The following is a 20,664-nucleotide window of genomic DNA, read 5'->3' as shown; positions in this document are numbered from 1 at the left end:
AGCCAAGCGTTGCTTGTGGAACAAGGAAACAAAGGCTTACTTCTCTTTAAAAGAAAAAGAAAAAATTTTTAAAAATCTGCATGGGAACAAAAGCACAACAAATCAAGCCAAAACTGTTGGGGGGAAGTGTTTAAATAATATTGCTGAAAATGCTGATTTCCCCAATTTATAAAGAATTTCTATAGAGTAATAAGGAAATAATACAATCTACTGGGCAAATGATGGAAATAGTTCGGAGATAAGGAAATACAAATAGTTTCTAGACATTTGAAAAACTACTGACTGGCACTAAAAATAAGAGAAAGTCCTATTAAATCCAATTAAGACAACTTGAGAAGCTGTATTTTATTTTATTTTATTTATTTTTTAAGTTTATTTATTTATTTCGAGAGAAAGAGTGACAGAGCAAGAGCTGGGGAGGGGTAGAGAGAGAGGGAGAGAGAGGGAATCTCAAGCAGGTTCGTGCTGTCAGAGCAGAGCTCAAAGTGGGGCTCCATCCCATGAACCGTGAGATCCTGACCTGAGCCAAAATCAAGACTTGGATACTTCACTGAATGAGCCACTGAGGCCCCTGGATACTGTACTTTAGCTATCATAATGGTAAAAGACAAAAAATAAAAATAAAAAAAATGTAAGCACACTCAGGACTATTGAGGGTGTGGGGAAATAGTCACACTCATATGTCAGTGCAGGGATTAATTGTTGCTTTGTCAGGGATGGCAATTGGGAATACTCACAAAAATAAAAATGCATACAACCTGTGACCCATCTCACAGAGCATGAAACTGAATGTTCACAGAGATCTCTGGTTTAGCAGTGAAAGAGCAAAAGAGCTGACAATCCTGGGACAGAATGGATATCGTTGTACCCCAATACTCACTCTTCCCTCCTTGTTTCTTAATAGATCCCCAAGTTTTCAACACCATCCCTAGATTGTGACTACATTTCCCATCCTCCCTTGCAGCCAGGTGTAGCTTTGTGACTAGGTTTTGGAAAATGGATATAACTGAAGGGATTCTGTGAGCTGGGAAGTGTCTTTCTTGAGGGGGAACACATAGATCTTTCCTCCGGCTGGGAATGCAGACGTGAAGGCTGGAGCTTCAGCAGCTACCTTCGAACACAAAGAGAAAGATCTTGAGTCTTTGAGACTGTAGCTACCAATACCAGCCCTGAGACATCGAACTCTGCTCATTTTTTTTTTTTCATGATATAAATGTCTATCTTGGTTGGGCTAAGTCGTTATTTTACATACTTTATAAAGGATTTTGGTAAGATGAATCATAGTACATATGCAATATTACATACCAACCAACTCTTTAAAGGAAAGAGGCATATCTACTAATGTACACTCAGTAGTATATGCAAGTATAGAGAGATGAAATGCTCTACAACACACGCACACACACACACACACACACACACACACACACACACGTACATGAAAAAAGCAAGGTGCAAAATGGTGTTACAGTGTGTTGCTATTTCTACAAAGAATAAAAGTATCTAGATTGTATGTTTGTCTATGTATAGATTATCTCTTTCTGGAAGGGTACCAGACACTGGTGACCATAGTTGCCTCTAAGCAATGGAACCAGAGGAGTGGTAAAGGAAGGGAAGAGACTTCTACCTCTGTGCCCTTTTGTATCTTTTGGATTCATCTTTTGTGCATGTATTATCTATTTAAAATAAATTATAAACTTCAGAAAAATGGAAAGATGCAGCTGGGGTTGTCTGCTGAATTCCTCTGGGGCTGAGGCAGAAAAATCGAAATGGCTGGGGCAGGGGGAGAGGAAGAACAGAAGGAATGCATGGGAGGTGGTACATGCATGAGGGTCTAATTGCTTACAGCACACCATTAGAACCAGCAGATGGGGCAGACAGATGCAAATGAATAAAGCATTAGCAGGGAGATCCACAGAGAAGCAACAGGCCAGGGAGGAATTTGTGTGACAAATCTGAGCAGACCGGGTTCTGACTATGTGTGTTTTCTGCCCACGTCAGAGAAATCAGCAATAGTTACTTCTGGAGAACAGCAATGTATGGCTCTGTGCAGATCGAGGGTAGAGCAGGAAAGTGATTGAATTATCCATCAATCCCCCGAGTGTGACAATTTGTTTACTGCAACAAAACATTTTTTCTCCTTTCCTCCAGCTTAGAGTGTTTTTGATAGATATGTTTTTGGAAGTAGACGCTGGAGGGATGTTTCATTTTCTGGGTACCGAAAACACACCTGAACAAGGTGATTAGAGGTAGGCTGTTGAGTGTTTCAGAGACGCCGGAATGAAGTGAGGATCCTTACCCTTTAGACATACCCTGTAGGACTGCTGCAGGGAAGACACAGGACTCTTGTGTTTAACAAGTGTGCTAAGGAAATTAGCATGAATGCTGCTTGAGATATAGACAACTAAGCAAAATTGGACAGCTCGGGTAAAAGTAACTCCAGTCAGGATCGTTAGTATAAACTGCCTAATTAGTATGCAGCCAAGTGGCTCTCATGTAATATTAGATGTTTAGGATTGATTTTAAGTCTTTTCTGAAGATAGCAATGAATTCTATGAACATGTTTGCTCCGTTTCAAAAATCGGTGTCAGTCACCTAGTGAAATGACTTGAAAGAAAACACAACAACCGGCAATGCCAAGTTCTGGTGACAATATGGCACACCCAGACGTATCATACACTGCTGGTGGGAAGGCGAAGTCATACAAATACTCTGGAGAGTGGTTTGGCTTTTTTTGAAAAACAAAAAACAAAAAACTGAAGTTTAACATACACTTAGCATCGAGCAAGAAATCCGCTTCCTGGGTTTGAACCCTAAAGAAATGAAAACTTAGATTCACACAAAACCCTGTATGTGGATGTTGATAGTGGCTTATTCATAATTGTTAGAAACTGGAAACAACCCAAATGTCCTTTAACCTCTGAATGGATATACAGATTGTCGTATAATTAAGTACTGCTCAGGAATGAAAAGGAAGGAACTACTGAAACACTCAGCCACATGGCTGAATCTCAAATGTATTTGCTGAGTGAAAGAAGTCATACTCCAAAGACCACATACTGCATGATTCCATTTATACGACATTCTAGAAAAGATAAACTGTAAGGACAAAAGACAGATTAGTGGTTGCCAGGGGGTAGAGATGGAGGGAGGGACACAGGGGGATTTGGGGGGAAAGGTCATGATACAGTTCTACATTTTGATTGTATTGGTGGCCACACATCTGTATGCATTTCTCAAAACTCATAGAACTGCCTATTACAAATGGTGAATAATGCTGTATGAAATGTATGTATGAAAATGATATCTTGAGGTACCTCAGGGTACCTGGGTGGCTCAGTCAGTTAAGCATCCGACTCTTGATCTCAGCTCAGGGCTTTATTTCAGAGTGGTGAGCTCCAGCTCCACACTGGGCTCCACACGGGGTGTAGGGCCTACTTAGAAAACAAACAAACAAACAAAACCCCCAGAAGATGCTACCTCAACAAATCTGACTTTAAAATAAAAAGTCTGGGACGTCTGGGTAGCTCAGTCAGTTGAATATCTGGTGAAGAGCTGTGGAACCAATGATGGCTGTCTCAAGAGAAGATTCTCAAAGAGCCGGTGCCCACGTAACTGTGAAAAAGATTTTTGTGGATGGCGTTGAAGAAGACACTGAAGAACATCATCTAAGAAGTTACGGTGGACAGTATGGGAAAATTGAAGTGATTGAAATCATGACTGACCCAGGCGGTGGCAAAAAGAACGGTGTTGCTTTTGTGACATCTGATGACCATGACTCTGTGGACAAGATGGTCATTCAAGAACGCCATACTGGGACTGGCCACGATTGTGAAGTAAGGAGAGCTCTAGCTAAGCAAGAGATAGCTAGTGCTTCATCCAGCCAAAGAGGTTAAAGTTGCAGAGGAAACCTCACTGGGGGAGATGGCTTTGGTGGCAGTCAAGGCGGTGGTGGATATGGTGGCAATGGGGATGGCTATAACAGATTTGGTAATGACAGAAGTAACTCTGGAGGTGGCAGAAGCTATAATGATTTTGACAATTGCCAACAACCAATCTTCAGATTTGGGGGTCCATCCAGGGAGGACATTTTGGAGGCAGAAGCCCTGGCCCCTGTGGCGGTGGAGGCCAATACTTTGCCAAACCACAAAACCAGAGTGGCCATGGTGGTTCCAGCAGCAGCAGTAGCTATGGCAGTGGTAGGAGGTTTTAATTACTGCCAGGAAACAAAGCTAAGCTGGAGAAGGGAGCCAGAGAAGTGAAAGGGAAGCTACAGGTTACAGCAGTTGTGAACTCTGTCAAGCACAGCGGTGGCAGGGCCCAGTTGCTACAAAGAAGACACGTTTTAGACAATACTCGTGTATGGGCAAAAACTCAAGGGCCTTATTTGTGACTAATTGTATAACAGGTTATCTTAGTTTCTGTTCTGTAGAAAGTGTAACGCATTCCAACAATGGGTTTTAAGGTAGATTTTCTTTTGGCACCCATGCTGTTCGTTGCTAAATGTAATAGTCTGCTCATGATGTTGAAGAAACATGTCTTTTTTTTATTAAAAAACTACATGAAGAAGACAAAAAAGCCTGGAATACATACCTGATATTTATGAGACAGAGAGAGAGATGGGACGACAGGACAAAGAGGGTTAAACTCGCTGCAACTCCCTGGGATTGATGTTACACCCTGAGTGTCATGTTTGATAATGGGAGGCAAGAGGCTATAGACCCCCAAAGCAAATGTCACAATGTTACAGTCTTGCTTAGGGCTGACTCTTTGTTTCAGTGTGTGATTGTGTTTGTTTGTTTGTTTGTTTGTTTGTTTTCTTCTGTTTCTTTATTTAATTCTACTTCTGACAGCATTTTTTTTTTTTTTTTTTCCATTTCTAGCACTTTTTCCAACATATCCTCTGCTGGGGAGGGAAAAGAGAAGGCCTAGGTCTGAGAATGCAGACATTTGGGTTAGAAGCATATGACTATCAGCAAGTTTCTCCATACTTTTTCATCTGGCAGAGTTTTCCTCAATCAGTCACACATTTATATAGAAGTCTTGGTATCTCAGGGATCTTTTTGAACATTCATCTTTCAGCAATGAGTTTGAAACACCCTGTTTTGTACTAATATTCCTTTTAGGGGGTTTGAACGGTTTCTGGAGCATATTTTCTGGAGCAGTAACAGGAAATCATAAAAACTCCATGGCCTCATTATCATGTCATTTGCACAGGGCCAATTGATCTGTATGATACCGGTTCTGTGAATTCTTCCCTGGAGTGCAGTGGGTCAGAGTCCCGCTTACTTTTTTATATACAGAACAAAAACTATTACAGCTCCTAAGCATCCCGACTTTGTTCCTAGAAATATGGAAAAGTTCAAATGTGTGCCTACCCCCGCTGGTAATGGACCACAGTCACATGGGAGCATGGTGGGCTCTTCTTACCATGGATGGCCAGAATATATCATCGTCTGAGGTCAGAGAGAAAGGGAATTTAAACACACTCTTGAGTATATTGGGATATCAATTTTGTTGGTTTTGTTTCTTGTATTTTGAGTAGGCAGATAGAGTTTATTTTCAGGTTATTGGTCACTGAGAGCTTTTTGGACCCATCGCTGCTGGGTGCTCATTGTTGCGTATCTTCGACCTGCTGCCATAAAGCCTTGGACGTACCCCAGGATTACAAAATGTGATATTGGCCCCATAATTGTCTGTCATGAACCTTGGGGGCTGCTTTGCTGTGGCTGAACACTCCATGATCCGTCTGTCAGCCTTGAAATGCTTTCCTATTCTGATTCAGGCATGCAATGAAGCAGGTCACTGGGAGCTGTGCCTTCAGTAATCCTTCCAAGGTTTAAGTAGTCAAGGGGTGGGGGACGGAGGGGGTTAATAGCATGAAGGTTCAATCAGGTAAATCCGATGAACAAAGTATTTTATTTCTAGGCTTAGTTTTGCCTGGTAGCATTTGTCTCCCTATGTAAAGAGAGTGCAAATTACTATCCCATCATCTTCTGTACTGTATTGAATTATCAATATAATTGTAATCAGCACTTCTGGAAAGTGCTGATGGCCTATTTTGTACTTGTTTGTGTTAATCAATGTTAATTACAAAGCAAGCACAGGGGTTAACAAATTATAATGGGTTTAATTAAGCTTGACAGTAACAAATGGCATAACCTTTATGTTCTGACCTGGTTAGAGGAACAAAAAAGGACAGAATGGGCCAAAGAATCATCACACAGAAATTCATATGTATATACTGGTTATCTACAGAAACAGAGTCACGTAACGAGCTTACTGGTTTTACCAATTACCAACCCTAGCATTTACTAATCTGGCAATACTGGAAGTACAGAGAACTGTAAGACCTGTTCTCCAGCCTTGAAGGATTGATAATCTGGTTGGAAGTGAGACCCAGAAAACCAAGGTTTAAAATTCGCCAACGAGTAGCAAATGAGTGCCGCCAGCCACGGTGCAAAGCAGTTGGTGGAGGGGTTGATTATTGTGAGTTGGTGCCGGTGCATGGGGCAGGGAGGGGGCAACACTAGTGGCAGTAGAACCCTCAGGATGGACTGGATGCAGGAGACAAGGAGAGGAAGTGGCATTCCTCTTGGATGTGCAGCTGAATCGAAGTGGGAATGCAGAAAATTGTGTTGTGAGAGCATTTATTCTTCCGTGAACCTGCTTCACTGATGTCAGTTCCACTGAGAGGGTGGGTGGTGAGGAAGGCAGTGTCGGGAGTCATGTTGCTGGTCTGAGCCTGCCTGCCTGTCCTCTCATTTGCAATGTAAGAAATGACCATGAAGACTCTTTGAGCTCCAGATTACAACTGCAAAGCCCTTGATTAGGGCCCTGTTTTACAGCTGATTTTTATGTCACTCATATTTCTATATGTTTAAAAGTCTCCTGAATTGCCACATCCATCGAAAAACCCTTCTCATTATACAAGATAGGCTGTATTTGAATGCAAGCAATAACACCCACATACCCTAAACCAAAGGGCTTAAGCAACAAATTGGGTTATTGCTCATGAGATTTATCAGGGATGAAAAAATACCACTTCTCCACTACTCTCTTAAGTTTCTATCTGGGGTGTGTGAATTAAACTGCGGGAAGAAAGATTAACAGGAGAAAGGCCTTATTTTCTCTGCACATGGGGGGCATCACAGAAAAGAAATGAAAAATCCCCAAAGTGTTCAGACCTGGGAGCTTACATACTGTTTTAACAAAGGGTGATAAAATGCAGAGAAGTGACTGGACAAAGGAAAAGGACTTGGGTTCCCAGGGATAGTAGATTGTGGGAAAGTGAATACATGAGGGAAACTAATGGAAGATGAGGGTTTTTTGTTTTTTTTGTGTGTGTTTTTGTTTTTTTAGTAAGTTTTGCTGACTCTCTCTCTCCAGTAATAAGGACTGCTTTTCTGATGGTATAGGAGAGGAGAGAAGAAACACCTTCACAAAAGGAAACTTGTGTCCTGCTTTTAGGTGGGTGGAGGAGGGTAGGGGGTTCTTTCTGTGTTTGCTTCTTCTTAATTGTCCTCAGCTTAAAAGAATTCTTATGTCAAAGCGACATATTTTGGGGTGGCATATCCTGATCCTCTTAGTCAACAAGTGGTTCTGCTTGTCTGGATGGATTCTGTCACCCTGGGATGCCCTCACTCATGCATCTGTGATCAGCTAGTGAGTTGGCTGGGGTGGGCTGGTGCCAGGAGACCCCACTCCCAAGTCTGGTGGTTGGCTGCCTGTTGGCTGTGGCACTGGGTTTGACTGGGTCAAACCATCCTTAAGCAGGCCAGCCTGGGCTTGCTCACATGACAGCATCAGGGTCCCACGGGTGAGTGGAAGCATGCAAGGCCTTCAGACACCTAGGTTTGAAAGTGACAAAGTTAATTCTGTGGCATTCTATGAGTCAGAGCAAGATACAAGGGCAGCTATACTAGAGAGGTAGAGAAACGGACACTGCCCCTGATTGAGGGTAGCTGCAACCTGACGCTGCAAGGTCCAAATACAGGTGGGGAAGCATTTATAAGTGTCTTTAAATCTGTCACACTGTTTTAGGTAAGGAGGCCTTCTCACTCTTCCGCAGCAAGACCCCCACTTTCCCAACTCTGAACATTTTGTTCCAGGTATTTTCTCTGGCTTAGAAATCAGCTCTTCACCCATCTTGGGGTTCAAATTCCACCCATCCCTTTGCAAGGCCCATCTCCAAAACTAATTCATCTACAAGACGTCTCCCCATCCCTTCAACTAAATGTGGCATCTGACTCTGAAGGGTTGAAATGTTGCCACAGACTCTACAAAGTCTGTCGATTCTGAACTATTTGTAACCATAGGTACAGTTATATGCAGTTGAAACAATCTTTTTTTCATCTTAGTATATAAAATGACTATGATTTAGGGTGATAGTTTCCATTAAATTGAATCTTCTGTGATTTCTTCATTCACTTCTGCTATAAAAGAGAGCTGGGATTCACAGCTACCTGCCTATAGATTTATAGCAAAATTTCTATGTATGACTTTTGTGATTATCTTTGCTGTTACTTAGTAGCTCAGGTTTTACAATCCGGCTCCAAAGCACACTTTTTCAAATTATCTTTGCTTTTAATGTTTAGTATTTTAGGAGATCCTAAATTTACCTTTACATTTTATGACTTAGAAAACGAAAACGGTTCTGGGTTTGGATTTGATATCTGTAATTTCTATCTCTGATACTATCAGGCAATTGTTTGAAAACCAGAATCCTTTTTTTTTTTTTTTTTCATTTATTGGCTCACTGTTTAGCTTCTGAATTCAACTTAAGTCCCATGGTGTAAGACAACCCCACGAGGAGATATTAAGCGTACTGTGTGATAGAATGCTTGAGGTCGGTACTTTTAGCACACAGGAAAACAGATGGGTTTCTGAGATGTCAGTTGTATCCTATGTTCCAATTTAAGTGTGCCAGTCTGCTGTTTATCAAGGTTTTTTAAAAGTCATGTTTGTGAGAGAGTAAATCAATTTTATTCCTTAAAGGCTAGGGGAAGAAATACATCGCTGTATATATAGCTGATAGGGATATTGTTTTTTTTTGTTTGTTTGTTTGTTTTCTGATGATGGTATTTCAAGATGATTCGAATATTTGTAGGCAGAGTGAACATTCTATTCTAGTGCTATCTCACTTTGAAATGAAGAAGCTAAGACTCAGGGAGTTTCAATCACTCACAACTATTTGGCAGTACAGAGATTGCTAAACATCAGAAAAAAAAAAAAATGAAGACCCAAATAAACTACATCAAAACAAGCAAAGTACCTCTTTTCCCACCTCCCCATTGTCCCTCTGTGAGTTGAAGCTTCACTGCCACCTAGTCAAAACCTCTATGCCAGATGTGTGGGGTCTAGTGTGTCTGTGATGCTCTGTTTTGTGTCAAATGGCAAGGTCATAGGAGGCCAGGGGCTTATAGGCGTGTGTAGGCTGCCGAAAAGAAGCTAACGAAAGAAATAATGAATTAAACCTCACCACTAACCAACCAACCAACCAACCAACCAACCAACCAACCAACCAATAAAACCCCAGGCACAGAAAATCGCTTTATGAGTAAGCTAGAGCTCCTCCTATAAAGTTCAATTCGTTGTCTTTAAGAATTGAGCTGGTATTGCCGGGCGTGGGCCAGTCGGGTGTTCGGTACTCCCAGACCCGGGAGCGTGGTCGCGAACAGTGGTGGCGGTGATTCGCTCCAGGGTCGGGCGGCACGCCCCCCGCCCACCCCCGCGAATTGGGCACGCGCTGTTTGTCCCCGCTCAGCTCCCTTTTAAGGCGGACCCCGCCCCTGCCTGGGGCGGCGGGGGCGGTGCGCCGGCTCCCTGGCCGCGCCTCCAAGCAGCCCGCCGCTACTGCGCATGTTTCTCGCGGCCCGGTCCAGCTTCCGGCGGTCCTTGTTTTCCTGCAGCCAGCAGTGGTGAAATCTGCACCCAGCTCCGCTCGCGCACGTGGGAAAAACCCTGGGTTTTCAGGGCTCTGGAAAACAAATGGGATGCTGATTCCGGGCTAGCCGCGGGGCTCTAGGGAAGCAGAAGTAATGATTCCTTAATCTGAATGGGTCACGTTTGCTGACATCATCTCACTTAACGCATTAATCAACTCCAGGGAGTTGTTTCCGATTTGCCGGCAGGCAAAAAGCCTCAGAGGTGCCTAGCGATGCAGACTGCAGGACGCCCAAGACTAGTGTAGGAGCTGGGGCTCAAATCTAGCAGCCCGGTGTCCACTCCCTAAGGCCTCTGTTACAGCTTGGCTTCCTGGACGAGCAGCCCCTCTTGCCTGGCCCTGGTCCCTTCATCTGAACAGAAAGCCACTGCTCCAGACACTCAGACACCCTGGGAGTGTGAAATACCCGCAGGGAGGGAGAGGGGTGAGGGCAGAGCTTCGCTTCTCAGCCCTAGGGGGACTCCAGAGCCTGGTGGATCTTGAGGACCTGATACAGTGGGCCTGCCAGATCCTGACCATCAGCTGCCCTACGGGGCAGGAAGGGAGGGGTCCTGGAGCTGGGCTGCGGTGGGCTGAGCGGCTCTGAATGGGGCAGTAGGAGGAAGGCAGAACTCAGGTCTTGGCTGTGGTCACAGGTGGGTTCCTGGGTGTGTGTGAAGGAATACGCGAATGCATAGCTGAATGAATGAATTTATATTCTTCGGGAGAGGGCAACAGGGAGAGAAGGACTCAGGAAAAAAAGGCTGGGTCAGGCCTCACTTCTTATGCCCTAAGCTTTAAAGCGAGGGTCGTTTTCACGCCTAACTATGTTATGATTAAAACTGAACTACTAAACTGTAACAAATGCAAAAAAGTCCAATGAAGATCTGATTTCAGTCAGTGTAGCCATTCTCGCCAGCAGTTTAAAAACATCTAGTACCCTTTTTATTTTCATTTCTCGTCATCCCTGAATTGAGCGGTCCAAAACACACCCCTTGGTTGGGTAGCCTTAGAGCAGCAGAGAAGGACCTAGTGGGACAACCCACAAACAAGCTATGATAATCTCTGCGCCTCAGATTCTTGTTCTGTAAATTGGATGAGCTAACGCTTGCACAATGGGGTAAAACCAGGTCTTATTATGGGTTGACACACTGTTTTCGGTCATCTGAGCCCCAGGACTGAGGTCTTCGCTCTGGCCCTAAGTTACTGCGACCCCTTCCCTTTCTTCCTCCTCCCTAGGTTTTCAGGTGATAAGGCTGGGTTGTAGCTTTCCTGAAATCACTCCTCTCCGGTAACCCTGGGTGATTTACAGGCCACCGCCTGCGCGGAGGCTCTTCCTGACTAGGCGACCTTAGGTGGCGGTGCTCGGGCATCCCGACCCCGCCCCTCTTCGCCGCCCGGCCGCAGCCAAACCCCGGCGCGAGGATCACGCGGGCCGGAGTCGCTCTGGGCATGCTCAGTGGCCCGGCAGGTGGGGCCGCCGCGGGACGCCCGGTCCGGCCTGGAGCGGAGGGGCGGGGGTAGAGAGAGGGAAGTGGGCGGGAGCGGAGGACAGAGTCGCAAGAGTAGCCGGCGGCCGTGGGGCGCTGGGCAGGTGGGAGCCCGCGTGGGCCAGGCCGGGATGAGCGATGGCATCGGTCAAGGTGGCCGTGAGGGTCCGGCCCATGAATCGCAGGTGAGTTGGGGGAGGCCTTAGGCGGCCCCCCGATGCGCCCCCACTCGGATGAGCCTAGTCTCCAAGTCCCTTCGAAGGGCAGCCTGGACCTAAGTGTCACGGGACGGTCTGCGGCCCACTGCTCCCTGGCTGTGGCCTCTGGGGGCCTGGAGCACTTCATGCTTTGCTGTCCCTTTTACCCTGCCCTGTTGGGGACCCTGGGGGTACCGAGTTCACGAAGCCACGTAGAAGATTCCTGCCGTATTAACTTGTGGAGGTTTGCGTGCCGCCCCCCCCCTCCCCCCCAAGCGTCAAGGGATCACTTTCATAAAGGCGTAGCCTCCTTTGGGGGGAATATGAGAGTGGTTATGGGACACCTCAGCTGTCAGAGGAGCTCTCCTCAATTCTGTCAACTCAGAAGTTCTCTAGTAACAGTAATGTTACTGTTTAATTTTCAGTGAGCGAGGATTTCGAGTCCCTGAATGTGAACCCTAACTTCTAATCAGTAACTTAGCAATTCTTAACTTCACGTTCAAGAGTGTATGAGAAACTTTAGCAAAGTTTTGACTTCAGAGGGGGAAAAAAATCAAGGACACTTAGGCACACGTGTTTGAAATCCTCTGGTGTTAACAGAGGGGAAGAGCTATAAACACATTTAGAATTTAATCTTGTATTTTTCAACAAAGTAATGCTTTTCAGAATGATTTGACTCTTTATTCACTGAAAAAACAATCTGTGCTTCTCAATGACCTCTTTATAATCAGTTTAGGAAGATGCTTTAGAAGAGTTTTTAAATTGGTTTAACTTTAAAGAATGAAGTAGATGTAAATGGTATGTGTCCTTCTGAATTGACAGGCCAAGTTCACACAAGGCCATTTGTTTTTATTGGCTTCTCAGTCAAGTTGTTGGACATTTGACTTACCATATGGCTTTTCCACTTTCTCATGTCAACTTGTGGAGGTAATTGTTTGGTGGTTCTGACAGCTGATTGGGGCATCAGAGGATCATAAAATCAAGTGATTGCCAGAATCTTCCTCGACTCACCCGAATCTCCTTTTTCTCTTGGCAAATAGGGAATCATTCTGGGTTGTAGCTATTGTAAACCAGTGCTTTTGTCATTTTTAAGTTACTTGTAAAGCTTTTTAGGGAAGGAGTTTGACTTTTTTGTAAGTCTGAAGAGAATATGGATGTTTTTCTGTGTATTCAGTCATACAGGACAAACAGACTCCTAAGTCATTTAGACCATTTAAAAAGATTTTTCTTTATTCTGGATTTACACGTATAAAGAAGTTCCTCTCGCTCTTTGGAATAACATGAACACATGCTAGAAGATTGTATTGAGTAACTTTAGAAAGCACCTGCCAAATGCAAGGCACTGTCCTGAGTGCTATCTGGGGAACAAGGTGAATAAGGAGTTTTTTATTTTTTTAATAAGGTGAATGAGTTTGTTTTTTTAAATTTTTTAATGTTTATTTTTGAGAGAGAGAGAGTATGAGTGGGGGAAGGGGCAGAGAGAGAGAGAGAGACAGAGAGAGAGAGACAGAGAGGGAGACACTGAATCTGAAGCAGGCTCCAGGCTCTGAGCTGTCAGCAAAGAGCCTGACAAGGGGCCCAAACTCATGAACTGCAAGATCATGACCTGAGCCAGTCAATCGCTTAACCGACTGAGCCACCCAGGTGCCCCTAAGGTGAATGAGGTTTGATGAATGTCTTCTTAAGAGCCTACTGTCTGATGGGGTCGGGACTACACCCTGGCAGGACTCTCCTAAAACATGGGGCTGGTTGGGAGGGATGGTGCAGGTGCAGTCCTTTGCCAGTGTAGGCCTGGAGCCAGTTACATGGAGCGGCTGCAGGAAACATCCAAAGTCATGTGATCTGAGGAGGTAGATTGCAGTGATGGTATTTATGCTTTCAGCAGAGAACTCTGGTGGTGGTATCAGGATTAGGGCAAGAGGTAAGGAAGTAGTGGTCTGAACCAAAGGCAGAAATGGGAAGGCTGGGTATGTACACCAAAACAGTTTACTGGCAGAATCGACAGGATTTGGCAGGTCCTTGGATGGGAAGGAGGAGGATGGGGAAGAACAGAGAACCGTTAACTGAAGTTTGATGGTCAAGGAGGTAGAAGAGGTTTGGGGAAGGTGTGTAATGAGGTTGGTATATAACCTTTTGGAAGTGGGATGCAGTGTGTCAAGTACAAGCACCGTGTGGGCACAGAGTGAGCGCTGCCCTCGTGTTGACCCTGTTGTGTGGGAAGGGCATCTGTCTCTTCGGTGGCGTTCGCTAGACTTTTAGAAACATGGGTTTATGTCTCAGGTGATTTGAAGACTGACATTTGGAAATCTTTTGCACATGGAGGACAATTTAAGAGTATTACAGTGAGATTTCTCAGGAGGAGAAAATCTTATCTTTATAAAGCATATATATATATATATATATATATATGCACATATATATGCATGCATACATGTATATACATATACTTATGTGTGTATATCTATCTATCTATCTATATATATATATATATATATATATATAGGTTACAAAATAATGTTATAGTAAGAAGAAAAAGATTGGATACTGGGATATGCTTTTCTTTAGGATTCTAGGGAGAAGATTGGCTTGCCCCTCATGAAGGACAATTAGCATAGCAAATTGTCATAACAGAGAAAGGAGAAGTGTCTCTTGAAGGAGGTGATGGTTTTTGCTGTCAGATGTTGCCAAGATGGTGCCCTGAGGATGTGAGTAAGATGAGGTCCTTGGTCTTGGAGACAGGAGCCTTGGTAACCTTCCAAAAGGCAGTTTCAAGGAGAGACAATTTTCAAGGAGAGACAATGCTCCAGAAGTTGGACATGAAATGGAAAGAGATGTACAAATGGCTGACCAGAAGTACTTGACCTAAACATGCAAATTATAATAGCAGTAAGAAACTATTGTTTATCAGTGAGGTTGGTGGACCTTAACTGAACATCAGGTGCTGATGAAAGTGGTGATGAAATCATAAAGGGTCAAAATCCCTGAACACTTTCTTAGTGGGAATTTGATGGTAGCTATCAAGATTAGAATTTAATAAATCCACTGATTGGACAATTTCATTTATAAAGATTTTATTTTATGGATTATATTTCTGTCTACCAAGACGTATGTGTAAGGATGCAGGTAGGGATGTAGGTGCAGATGTAAAATTTTGGTTTTGTTAATCTTCAGAGGAGATTTAGGCAAAGAGGAAGCAATCGACAGAAAGCAAAGGCCTGAAGTTTTGGGAGGTGAGGATCGCTGTTGGAGCTTGGCTCTAGAAGGATGGAGGCATGGCAGGGGGATGCTGACTTTCTGAGCCAGGAGCCTTTGCAGTAACTAGTCCTTGCGAACAAGCACCCAGTGCTTGATTCAGGCTAAGATGCAATGCCTTTGTTTTTACTACGGTGGGGCTTTGGTTATGTGGCAGAAGTAGTAGTTTCAGGTTTGAAAGAACTGTCATTTTGCATCACATAACAGCAGCTACTTTATGTGAGAGTTTGCTCTGTGGCAGTGGTACAAAATCTAATTTAATCTTTGTTACAGTCTTAGTAGGTACAGACTATTGTCGTGCCATTGTACAGATTCGGAAACATAGTTAACTTGCTCGAAGTCAGTTTTCTTTTCTTTTTCTTTTCTCTTCTCTTCTTTCTTTTAATATTTATTTATTTTGAGAGGGACAGAGGGAGCGAGAGTGAGAGAGAGAATCCCAAGCAGACTCTGCGCTGTCAGTGCAAAGCCGAGGTGGGGCCTGAACTAATGAAATGTGAGATCATGACCTGAGCTGAAATCCAGAGTCTATGCTTCACTGACAGAGCCACCCAGGCACCCCGCCTGAAGTCAGTTTCGGAGGGCAGTCAGCCCTGTACTTTTTGAAAATGAGTAAAATGTTTGCAGAAACTTAATTTGTTCATTGCTTTTATGGGCAAAAGTTTAACATTTACGTATTGTCTTTTTATGCCTTATGTACATATGTCTTATGTATGCCTTTTTCTTTGTGGTATCTCCCATTGTTCTTAGGCCCGGCCTTTTGTTTTTTATCGGTTTCATGTTTTACAATTTTACCAAGATACTTCTTTTCCCTTCTGAAGAGAACAAAATAATGATTTGGTAACTAATTCATTCATTTCCTTTTGTTTTCATTTGTTTGCTTTTTTTTGCAGAAACACTAGGTGATTCTTTTGCGCCATCTATCCTGTCCCATTGATTTGCCAGTGTTGATGGGGCTGGGGTCTGAGGGCAGACTGCGTGGGTCCCGGTTTTGGCTGTCATTTACAAGCTGGGTAAATTTGAGCAAGACACTTAATTGTTTTAAACCTCAGTTTTTGCAACTGTGAAATGGTGATTGTAATTGTACATGCCTTATAGATTGTGAGGCAAGGTCTTTTTTATATATTTTGTTACTGTGATTGACAAGATGACACATTTGAAATTGAAGTTCTGTAAATACATAAAAGATTCATGAGGTGTTACATGCAGTTCCCTCATATTTTCCATCCTGTCCTATTTTATTCTATTGTCTTGTTAAAAAGAATGCTATTTCTAGATCCACTAGATTGACTTCCAAGATCTATTAATGAGTTGCAGTTGGCAGTCTGAAAAACAACCGTCGTGGGGTTCAAATGAGATCATGCATGTGGATAAAGCCCTCCACACAGTGCCTGGCATGCAGCGAGGGCTCTGTAAGGATCAGTTATTGTTATTGCTGTTGTTTTCACATTTTAATGATGGCAACTTTAATAGTAAGTTTTTGAAAATTTTTTTGCCAAAAAAATATTTGTGAGTGCTGGCAACAGGCCAAGTGATAGCTTTTTAACGTGCTTTCTTATCTAATGAGGCAAGACCCCCCTCAGTCCTTCCCTTTTCTGACTGTTCTTAGCTTTCTTTCCGGATTAGCCTCTCAGGTGGACCCTACAGTCATGTCTATCAAGTTAAAAAGAGAAGAAGAAAAGCTGTCAGTGGTATTTTGGGATTGACAGCTTTAGGGTGTCCTAAAGTCTTATTTTACGAGTGTCAGGGTGGTCTCTTGGATCTGTGATGAAGACAACAGATGGCTCGGGTGTTAAGGGTGGGAGATATCTGTCAAGACGCTGCCATGTATCAGGCATCATGCTCATTTCTTTACCTTGGCAACTTCCTTTCCTGCTCCCACCAACTGAGTGACTGAGGGCTTGATTATGCCCATTTTACAGAGGGGAAACTGAGACCCTTGGATAATAGCCACTGGGGTCTGGATTTGTGCCAAGTCTACCTTCCTGTCATTTCTGAAGCTCCTCCATTATACAGACACTGAGATGAGCAGAGGGCAGGGGACAGCCAGGCAGGTAGGAATGAGTACAGCTACAAGGGGTTTTAGACCAACCGAAGCTTCTTGTAAGAATCAGTTGACAGGTAGGTAGACAGGGTGTTGTGAGGACTTTCCTTTGTTAAGCTTGGGCTTTTATCCTTTTATGCTCCAGTTTGCTGGCGGGTACGTGGCTGTGGGCCGCATGGGGCTATTTCAGTTAACATTAAGGGAGATTTCAGTTGTAGTTGCTCACTGGCGCCCGTCACATTCCAAACACTCAGTAGCCCACGTATTCAACAGTGCGCAGACATAGAGCATGCCCATCATCGTGGAAAGTTCTCTCCGGCGTTAAGACTGAGCTGGCTTGAGTCCCAGATTTGCCGCTTCTTAGCTTCCTGCCTTGGCGCGTAAGTGCTCTGTGGTTCAGTGTCTTCAAGTATAAAATGGAGATCTTCACAGGACCCACCTTGTGGGCTGAGATGGTGCCTGAGTGCGCTAACACTTGCTAATGCTGTTGGGCCCCAGAGCAAGGGCTCTGTAAATCTTGGCTATTATTTTTAGGCATTGGGGGCTACTGATGGTTTTAAAACAGGGTTGTCATTTGCCATTTTGTATTTTCAGAAGTTTCGTCTAATAGCAGTGTGGAGAACTGCTACCAGGACCAGCAACAATGAGCTTTTATTTAGTATTTGCCAAGTGCTGTGCTAAGTGCCTCTTATGCACTAGTATTATCCCGTTGGCTTTCCTATCGTACTCTGGGATGCAAGACCCGGGGCCTAAATGTCTGTGTGAGTGGGCAGAGGCCAGTGCAGGAAGACCATAAAAACTGAAACATGACCCATGACGATGTGATTCTGGACTAGATTGGAGTCGTAATAGGTGTTGAAATTCAACCAAGTAAATTCGAAAATCTAATAGGCTTTATTAAGCAATTCATGAATCAGGCGGCATCCCTGTCTAGCAAATTGTAAGGAGCTCCAAGGAGTTGTACAAAATGGAAGGTTTTTGTAGGAAGGAGGATGGAGTGAGAATTTATTAGCAGAAGAAAAGATTGTTTCAGGCAAGGTCACCTTCCCTGAGGGAGAACAAAGAGTCTTATTAGGTGGATCACTGTGTCTTCCTACCTCCATGGTGCTGACCAGAGACTTGTTGGCCGACTATGTTCCTGGGAGAGGTTGAAAGTACAGTTAGGTTGGATATTAAGCCCCACTTTGGTGACTTGGCCTAGCATAAGTAACTCCCATTTTGGCCTGCGGTTTTCTTTTAACATAGGGAGGGGCACAGTCGAAGGATATAACTTGCAAGCAAAATCCTGAAGAAGGTTTTAGCATATTTTCTGACTGTGAAAATAATATACGCTTATAAAACAATGCATGCTCTGAAGACAAGTATGTCAAAGAAATCGAATTGAAAATAGCTCATAACTCCATGATCCAGGGATAGCTACGTGTAAACTTGATGCATTGGAATCCAGCCTTTTTTTTCCCTTGTGTGGCAACACAATGTGTACACTGTTTTATACCCTACTGTTTACATTTGTAAGAGACACCCTGAAGACCAATCAGCAGTACACAGAGAGGCAAGAATCAAAGATGACTGAGTGGTTTGGGATATAAGTGGGAGAATGACTCCCCCACAAAGTTAGGCTGCCAAGGTGAGCTGGTTGGGGTGGAGGGGCATGATGATGAGTTGGTTGGCTCTGGATGCTGGTGGGGGATCCAGGCAGTAGGGACTCAGGTGAAGTATCAGCCCTGCGGTGTGCATTTGGATGTGGGTTCCTTGACGGTGATGGTGGATGTGGTGGAAGTGAGCTTTGTTTCCAAGGAGAACGATAGTAAAGAAGGAAGGGTTGGTAGCAGAACAGTGTAACTGGCTGTGTGACACTTGCTCCTTAAGACTCAGTTCTCTGTTTGTAGGACATTGATTCTCAGGGTGGGCCAGGGACAGCTGGGAATCACTGAGATTCTTTTAGGGAGTTGCCAAAGTCAGAACTACTTTTGCAGTAATACTAAGATAGTTGCTCTTTTCACCCTTCTCTCATGGGGGCGTGGCGGAGTTTTCCAGGAGCACCGTGATGTACCGTGATGTCGTGGCTCTGTGCGCCGTTCTATGTTTTAGAAATTTCTCAGTTTTAATTTCTTATATGGTAACTGTCAGGAAATAGTACTGCTGTTCTGCTTCTGTGAGGCACATGGCCAGACTTGGGCCCCAGCCCTCACCTGGGCACCACAAACCTGGGCGAGGCAAAGGAGAGGTGTGGTGTGTTTGTTTTTGTTTTAAAGAAGTGAAACAGAAAACAGGGAGGTAGGGGTGGGAGAAAGAAGGCTGTGGGGGGAGGCAAGGGAGGGAGGTAGGGATGGCTAGAGGTTTCTCTCACGGGGTGTGGGACAGCTGTGATGCTCCGGGTGAGTGAGGTTCCCCAGGAAGGGTCGTGCTGTCACTGACTCACGGGATTGGGAACACATGGAGGTTTTATCCCTTCTTTTAGACGGACTTGGCAAGTAACGTGAAGCGAGTGACTGGTGTTTTCTCATATACAAAATTTAAAAATATCTTAATGTATATAATGCACTTAAATAAGCTATGAGTACTAGTGGTTTAAAAATGCTCTTTAGTGACCCAGAGTATTAAATAAGCATGATTTGGTATTAACTTTTTCTTTGTTTTATTCATGGAGGCTGTGGGTGAGAGATCCAGAGTGTGTTTGTCTTTCTGTCTGTGTGTCAGAGGTTATTGAGAAATGTCCAGCTGGATAATACGTAGCGCTTTGGTGTGAGGTTGATTCATTTTACACATCCTCATTTCATGGTTAATTTTCTAAATTGTTCCAATAGCTTTTGCTGTTTTTGCATGTTCTAGAAGTGGGAAGCCGTCTTGCTGAAGCTTGTTTTGGGAAGGAAAACGTTCTAGTCCCACCTACGGCTGGGGGAGGATGTGATAGTGCCTTATAATTCCCAACCCCTTCCCCAGGCCTGAGAGCCTCTGGTTTGTTTTGGTGGCCCGACTACATTCTGTCCGGCTCCAGTTGCAGAGACAGTCCAGGAAACAGTCCTTCATGGGAAGGCGGGCATCGTTCCCTTGGATTCAGCCTGCCAATTCCCATCAAGCTCAGAGGAGGTTCCCGCCAGCAGGACCTGGAAGCTTCCCCTCACTGTCCGGGGCTCTGGGCTGAGTGCTTGTTTCCTGCTCTATTTCCAAATACATTCATTATTCATTGTTGCTGCTTAGTAGGGGAGAAATAACTACATCTGTCATCAGCATAGACACTTTGAACAAATTTCAGTGGGATATGTAGAATTTAAAGTCAGTTGAGAAAGAGCTTTCACTAATGGTGCTGATAGTGATTTTTGTCATCGATTACTATTGCCAGCGGCTCATTCATTTACTAGGAACTCTGCTAAGGCTTGTGTGGTTGCTATCTAATTTAATTCCTAGCAACAGCCCTATAGGGGTGAATACTGTTATCTCCATTTTATAGATGAGGAAACTGGGGATCAGAGAAAGATCAGGTCCTGGCCCCAGTTTTATCACATTACACTGGTTTTCTGGCTTCGTAGCATTTACATTATCTGAGTGTATGTATGTGTGCATATGAATGTATTTTTGTGTGTTTGCTTTTTTATCATGTTCTTGCATAAATTCTGTGAGAGCCAGTAGCCTTGTCAGTCTTACTCATGGATGTTTCTCTGAAGCCTAGAACTGTGCCTGGCAGAGAAGGGTACTCAGAAAATATTGCATTAATAACTGCCACCTCCCTTGCTCCCTGTTTCCCCTATCTTTCAGTCT

At 44.0% G+C, this 20,664-nt stretch overlaps 1 protein-coding gene and 1 pseudogene across 10 annotated transcripts in view; both read left to right on the top strand.

The window, feature by feature from the left end:
- Positions 1 to 2,280: 2,280 nt before the first annotated feature.
- Positions 2,281 to 4,351, top strand: LOC123581321 (annotated as a pseudogene).
- Positions 4,352 to 11,373: 7,022 nt separating this feature from the next.
- Positions 11,374 to 20,664, top strand: part of KIF16B (kinesin family member 16B) — a 288,439-nt gene continuing 279,148 nt past the window's right edge. For 3 of the 10 annotated variants that reach the window (XR_006703358.1, XR_006703357.1, XM_045445357.1), the window contains exon 1: positions 11,442 to 11,600. Coding sequence is in view for 3 of the 10 variants with exons in the window: in XM_045445357.1 (XP_045301313.1) it covers positions 11,554 to 11,600 (47 nt within the window). In the remaining 7 variants the exon portion in view is untranslated. Of the gene's footprint in view, positions 11,601 to 20,664 lie in introns of all 10 variants that reach the window. The other 7 variants (XR_006703353.1, XM_045445356.1, XR_006703355.1 and 4 more) reach the window with 6 other exon arrangements.

The sequence above is a fragment of the Leopardus geoffroyi genome, chromosome A3 (assembly GCF_018350155.1).
Source record: "Leopardus geoffroyi isolate Oge1 chromosome A3, O.geoffroyi_Oge1_pat1.0, whole genome shotgun sequence".
Classification (NCBI taxonomy): Eukaryota; Metazoa; Chordata; class Mammalia; order Carnivora; family Felidae; genus Leopardus; species Leopardus geoffroyi.
This window is presented reverse-complemented; position numbering and strand designations above follow the sequence as displayed.